This window comes from Phaenicophaeus curvirostris, chromosome 34 (genome assembly GCF_032191515.1).
Source record: "Phaenicophaeus curvirostris isolate KB17595 chromosome 34, BPBGC_Pcur_1.0, whole genome shotgun sequence".
Taxonomy (NCBI): Eukaryota; Metazoa; Chordata; class Aves; order Cuculiformes; family Cuculidae; genus Phaenicophaeus; species Phaenicophaeus curvirostris.
This window is the reverse complement of record NC_091425.1, coordinates 1709068-1716255: the sequence shown is the minus strand read 5'-3', so window position 1 is coordinate 1716255 and position 7188 is coordinate 1709068. Positions and strand designations below refer to the sequence as shown.

General features: G+C 50.3%; 1 protein-coding gene across 1 annotated transcript; it reads left to right on the top strand.

The window, feature by feature from the left end:
* The first annotated feature begins 4590 nt into the window (after window positions 1-4590).
* On the top strand, window positions 4591-5532 carry LOC138732640 (olfactory receptor 14A16-like). Its single transcript, XM_069879282.1, has one exon. It carries the CDS (start codon window positions 4591-4593, stop codon window positions 5530-5532), a length of 942 nt encoding a protein of 313 aa, XP_069735383.1.
* The last annotated feature ends 1656 nt before the right edge of the window (window positions 5533-7188 follow it).

Genomic DNA, 7188 nt, shown 5'->3' with positions numbered 1-7188 from the left:
TGCACTTTGAAATCTTCCTCTGTAACCACACTGGGAAATGACTACAAGGAGCCATGCGAGGCTTGAAGACTTGAAGAAAACAACAGGAAGAGAAAGAGCTCATTAAGGCTTTCTGTAGGTTAATGAGATCCAGGATGGAATTGCTGATGAGTCCTTGAACCTCAGCTGCTGAGAGGAGTTGGAACAAAGCTCTCAAGAAGTCAAAAGCAAAGCTCAAAATTTCTTGAAGTCTTAGTTGGTCTCAGTGAGCATCGTTAGTGACAAAGGCTCCCCAGGGACTCATTAGAGCCGAGAATTGGAGGCCATGATTGCAGGAGGACAAAGGCGCCGTGCAGGCAGCTGTGATGCTGAGAAAAGCCTGGGTTCACTTGGTGAAGCAGAAAGTCCAAGCCCTGACCCCCAGGCCCTGGGCAGGCAGATGTGGCTTTGACTGCAATGATGTTGGTGCCATGAGCCTTCTCACATTGCTGAATTGAAGTGGAAGCAGTTATTCCATGTGATTCCAAATACAGGCCTGTAGGGTTCCTTGAGATGCCAAGGCTCTCACACAGCTCCACGTGCACCAGAAGAGTTGGGGGATAAAAGGGTAGGGTTATGAAGGGGCTGGATCGTAGAAGAGTGGCAGAAAATGCGTTTGTGAGAAAGATCATGTCAGAGAGGAGTCGAGTCATAGAGGTGCAATACAGAAGGACAGATGGTTCATAGAACGTTCAAATCATTGTGGATCATAGAATACTCAGGTCATGGAAGAGTCAAGTCCTACGAGTGTGACAGTTTAGTCGGGCATTGGCAGTGTTGGGTCATGGAAAGGTCATAGAAGAGTTCGCTCATAGAAGTTTCATGGAAACATTGAGGCACAGAAAGTGTGCGTTGTAGAAGCATCAGGATATAGAAAGATTGCTTCTGCAGTCACATTATATATTCTGCATTTACATATATTCTGCAGTTCACATTATAGAAGAATTATCCAAGAGTCATAGAACTGTCAGTTCATAAAGGAAGCGTCTCATATGAGTCAGGTCAGAGAGAGTCATAGAGGGGTCAGGTCATAGAAGGGTTTGTTAATGGTTGGGTCCTAGAAGAGTCGGGTCACAGAAGCATCTGATCATATATTGGTCATAGAAGTGTTGGAGCATAAATGATTCATGTCATAGAAGAGTCACAGAAGACCTGGATCGGAGAAAGTCACAGCACTGAAGAGTCAGAGAGTAGCTGGGTCATAGAACGGTTTGTTCATAGAAGGCTTAAGTCATAGAAGGACCTGGTCATTTAAGAGATGGTCGCGGAAGAGTTTAGTCATAGACAAGTCGGCTCGTAGAGGAGATATAGAAGAGCCCAGTCACAGATGGTCCATAGAAGAGTCAGCTCATAGAATATTTGAGTCATAGAAGATTTGGGTTATAGAATATTTGGGTCATGGAAGAGTCGACTCATAGAAACTTGAGTCGGGTCATAGAGGGGTCATAGAAGTGCCGGTTCACAAAAGGGTTGGGCCATAGAAGGGCCGGGTCATAGATTAGTCGGGTCATAGAGGAGTCGGGTTATAGAAGAGTCAGGTCATAGAAGAATCACAGAGAAGTCAGGTCATAGAAAGTTACGGAAGAGTCAGAGGAGAGTTGGGTCACAGAAGGCTTGGGTCATAGAAGACTTTTTTAGAAGTGTTGGGTCATAAAAGACTCATATCTTAGAGGATTGGCGTCATAGAGGGTTGGGTCATATAAGAATTCAACTGTAGAAGGTTTAGAGAAGTGTTGGGTCATAGAAGGATCAAAGAAGATTTGGGCTATAGAAAGATCAGGTCATAAAAGGGACAGAGAAGTGCTGTTTATAGAAGAGTCTGGTCATAAAAGTTTCATAGAAAGTTTGGGTCATTTAAGGGTCATAGAGGAGTCTGGACATAAAAAAATTCAGGTCATAAAGAAGTCTTAGAAGGGTCATATAAGTCTTGGGTCATAGAAGACTCACTAGAATCAAAGAGGGCTCAGGTGACAGAAAACCTGTGTCCTAGAAGAGGTGGCTTATGTAAGTGTCTGGTCATGGGAGAATCAGACCGTGGAAGAGTTGGGTCATAGAAGGATGGTGAGACATAATCTACCAAGGGAAATAAAATCCCCTTCTCTTTCAGACACCCAGAAATGGGATCCTACTAGACAAATTCTGGGGCAAAGCCTTTTGCTCCCCTACTCATCCACTGGCCATTTCTGATGTGGCAGTGGTACCAGCGGTCAGGGAGTTCCAACACTCTCCATGACATCTGGAAGATGATGGAGACACTGTGACATCTTCCTGTTCCCTCAGCTCCCTGCGATGCTGCCCCTCCTGTCTCATAGACCGCGAAGAATTCCTTTTGCCCAAGAGATCCCTGACTTGACCTCTACCCACTACTGGTCAAACTCCTCCAGAGTCCTACCATGAGTCACAAAGCCCTGTGAGACCTTGATGGGGAAGACAGGGACAGAGGACACAGTGAACCTCAGATCTGTGACACCTGACCCTTCTAAATCCAGCAGTGCCTACGCAGGGTATTTTTCTTCTTTAACTGTTCCTGAAGCAGATAAATCTCATCATGGGTCCTTGAATGGACTTTCAAGCTGAGACTCAGTTTATCTGGAGCCTTGCAGTGCTTGGAAGATGCTGTCCTTGACTACCATCTCTCCTGAGCTCTGTGACCATGTCCCAGCTCTGTCTCCCATGGGAATGGCTCCAGCTCCTCCTGCCTGTGCCCCTGGCTGAGGGCATTGCTGCCCATTAGGGATGAAGCCCTGAAGCTGTGGCACCAGGCAAACTCATCCCTACCATGAGGAAAACACGACCAAGGGTTTCAAGACCCTGTGTGCGCATAAGCTTTGCAGAAGATGTGTCTGGGGGAAAGGGAGCTGCGTGTCGTCCAGCCCCAAGTCTAAAGACCTCGGATGAAATGCCTGAATTCACTCCGTGGGACAGATCCTCCTACTTTGGAGAAATGATTTCGTTCCCTGTCACCTTTCTGAGGTCCTGTCTAATGGTGCGACAAGAAATTGATTCTCATTCCCTGTTATTTTTCTAACAGGAGCAATGACACTGCAGGACAGAAGTGTGCCTGCCCAGATGATGAAGGAAGCATCAGGGATGGCTTCAGCCTGTTTCTCAGAATGTTCCCCTGGAGCCCCAGGGACACCTCGAGGGAGCCCAGAGGGAGCAGAGAAAGCGCTGCCTTGGGCTGCTCCTCTGCTGCTGAGCTGGGCTGGGCTCCTGGCAGGCAGGGAGCTCATCATGAGACAGGAGATCATAAAAGAGCCAGGTCTGGCCGGGAGCAGCTCCTCTGCCAAGCCCAGCAGGGCTGAGGGCACTGCCTGCAGGCAGCGAGGGGACAGGAGGGAGCAGAGAGAGGGGAAAGGCAGGTGGGGTGGCAGGAGAGAGGAGGCTTCATTTGGAGAAAACTCTTCACAGCCCTTCTCCAGGTGAGTCTCTGAGTGCAGGACAATGCAGGTGCGGTTGCTGGAGGGATCTCCTAAAGCCGGCACAGCCACAGCCTGTGGGATCTGTCAGGAGGGCTCTTGCATTAAAGATAAGGAACTTCCCAGACTCTGTGTTTTCAGTTCCCTGCACCTGGGGAATTTGGTGGGAGAAATGGAACCAGAGCCTTTCATGCTTAAACAAGTCACTGAGACTCCTGAGCAGTATCCTTGAGTGGTCAGCAGGTCCGACAGGAGCCTCCGAATATGTCTCCAGCTGGTCCTCTGCCCATGGACAGCAGCAGCATCACCTCTGCTGGACCCATCAGGCTCAGTCTGTTCCATCCTTTTCTGCTTATCAACAAGACCCTACGTCCAGCTTAACACGGGCAGATGTTTGTGTAGGGCCAGGGGGATGCAGAGAGGGTCAGATGGGATCTGTGAGCGCTGACAGGGAGAAGGCATGGGACAGGGAATCAGCTCCATTGAGGAAAACCTCCAGAGAGAAGGGATAGGATCAGAGATGGAGAGGAAACTTAAACCAGAGATGTTGCTGTTGTTCTCTTGTTCTCTCTGCCAGTCTCTCTGGGGATGGGAGTTGCAGAGTCAGGCACTGATCTTCTGTGCGGCTTTGGGCAGTGCATTCCTGAGGAATTAATTATCTCGTCTGCACTAAGATATCCTCGTTAGGACATTTGGCTTTTCTTGAGTTTTCCTCGCAAGCACTATGCTGCCCTCACAGATGCAAACCTGTCCCGTCACACCTTTAGGCATTCGAAACCTCTAAGCCTGCTACCTTCTCAGCTCCTCATCCCCAGCAGTGCAGATGCTGACAGGCCCTTCTGCACCAGGAGCAGTTCCCCAGGACAACACTGAACCCCAGCAGTGTCCCCTGTCCCCACCGTCCCCATGTCCCCTGCTGCAGAGCAGGGCTGACTCCTCGCAGCCAGCGGGCAGAGGCTCTGCTCCTCCCGGCACATTCAGCCGGCACCGAGCAGGGCTCCAGGCTCAGAGCTGGAGGAAGGGCTGAAAAAAGGGGACAAGGTGTGAGCAGGAGGGAGGGGAAGGAGAAATGGCTTTGATTTGGCTCAGAGGTTATCCTAACTTGTCACTGTCCTTCTCTCATATGACAGTGTCCTGTGTCTGGAGGCAGCAGATGTCCAACAGCAGCTCCATCACCCAGTTCCTCCTCCTGCCATTCGCAGACTCACGGGAGCTGCAGCTCTTGCACTTCTGGCTCTTCCTGGGCATCTACCTGGCTGCCCTCCTGGGAAACGACCTCATCATCATCACCATCGCCTGGGACCACCACCTCCACACCCCCATGTACTTCTTCCTCCTCAACCTCGCCCTCCTCGACATGGGATCCATCTCCACCACTGTCCCCAAATCCATGGCCAATTCCCTCTGGGACACCAAGACCATCTCCTACTCAGGATGCGTTGCCCAAATGTTTCTATTTATTTTCTTCCTTGGTACAGAATATTTTCTTCTCACAGTCATGTCCTACGACCGCTACGTTGCCATCTGCAACCCCCTGCACTACGGGACCCTCCTGGGCAGCAGAGCTTGTGTCCGCATGGCAGCAGCTGCCTGGGGCGCTGGGTTTCTCAATGCTCTGCTGCACACGGCCAGTACATTTTCCCTGCCCCTGTGCCAGGGCAATGCTGTGGACCAGTTCTTCTGTGAAATCCCGCAGATCCTCAAGCTCTCCTGCTCACATGCCAACCTCAGGGAGGTTGGGCTTCTTGTGATTAGTTTCTTAGTAGCTTTTGGCTGTTTTGTTTTCATTGTGGTGTCCTATGTGCAGATCTTCAGGGCCGTGCTGAGGATCCCCTCGGAGCAGGGACGGCACAAAGCCTTCTCCACGTGCCTCCCTCACCTGGCTGTGGTCTCCCTGTTTCTCAGCACTGACACGTTTACCTACCTTAAGCCTCCCTCCTTCTCCTCCCCATCCATGAATTTAGTTGTGTCATTTCTCTATGCAGTGGTAACTCCAGCACTGAATCCCCTCATCTACGGCTTGAGGAACAAGGACCTCAAGGATGCGCTGCGGGAACTTATAACTGGACAGAGCTCTGATGCAATAAATTCCTGACCTTCTGCATAGCAGTTCTGGTGTTACTCATGGCTGGTGTTACTGCCTTCTATATTTTTATATTTCTACTGTTTTTTTTTTTAACTTATGATCATGTTTTCAACTCTTTTTGAGTTGGTTGTGGGTTAGGTAATGACAACCCACACTATTGTAATCAAAATAAAGCCACTGCAGCACCTTGTCTCTTCCTCTGACCCTTCCTCCAAGGCTTTCTGGAGCTTCAGGAACAATTCCTTTGCTCATGGCTGGAAAAGAAGAAAGTCCCAGCAGGGCAGCACTGCCAGGCACCAGCACTTGATCCCCCAGAGCTGTTCTCTCTCCATTTCCACACTCTCCTTCTCCCCCCTTGCCTTGCTGTAAGGCCTGAGGGCTCTGAGCTTGGTCACAGCCATGCTGCTTGTGGGACAGAGCTGCCTCCAGAACAGCCTTTCCATAGAGCAAGGGGACCTCCTCAGGGCAGAGCCTCAAGGCTTGGGGCTTCTTCTAAACTTTCTCTCAGGAACTGACTCAAGCATTTGTCCCAGAGGCAATAATCCTGGTGAAACCCCTGCCAACCACCATTCCCAGCGCTGGCCTCTCACCCCAGCTTGGAGAGTTTCTTTGTTCTTCCATGAGAGGACACTGATTGAGTAGACCAAAGGCCAATTTGGCATTGTACGGATCAGATGTGAGCGCACACATCATGTCTGTGAGCTGAGATGAACCTGAATGTGTAGACAGAGCAGTTTCTTCAGTTTCCACGAAGATCTCTGGGACAGATATTGCCTCGAAGTCTCTTCTCATTGCAAGTAACAAGACATGGGAATTCGCCTCAATATAGCACTTGGATGTCCCTCCACGAACCAAGGTCCCCATGTTCATTCCTCATGATGTGGGGCAAGCGTACTTTTACCTGTTCAGGTCCTAGGACATGAGGAGGTGATGGATGAGTAGAGGGTTAGGATGTCAGTTGTGTCTCAGAAACTCAGAATCCAGCAGGAAACATCTGACTGTGACGGGGACAGTGAGGTCAGTTGTGTCTCTGGAGGTGACGGGGCAGCAGCAGGAACACGGCTGGGAAAGGAGCTCTGCCCAAGCCCCCACAGGACCTGTGCAGGGAGAGGGCTTGGGGACGGATGGAAAACACAACGGAGCCTCCTCAGGCCAGGAACAGGCTGGCAGCATCACCAGGAAAATCCCTTACGGTACGGGGGCACCACGGGTCCTTCACACCTCGGCACCTGCCAGGATCTGCTGACAGCATCTCTGGGGCAAATCCCTTGTGCTCCTTCTGTTGCCCCAGCAGCGTCACAGACACAAATCCCTTACAGTCAGGGGGCACCTCGGGCCCTTTGCCATTTCTTCTGCCCACAGGGATTGCATGAAGTTATTACAGTTTCTGGAAATTTCTATATGGGCACAAAATCTGCTTTTATTATAAAAATTTATGACTGGATGAGGGTTTAGTGGTGTCTGGGGATGATGTGCCATGTGCAGAAATAGGTGTTAAGCAGCCTGCGATCAAGCACCAAGTGCAGAGAGGAGCAAATGCAGGTAGGGAGTGTACCGGTAGGACCCAAATACAGAACGATATGGAGAGCTAGGATGATGTCTGGGAGAGGAAAGAGTCACAAGGAGGAACTTGTCAGGAAGAAGGAATGTCAAGGGATGGGTAGT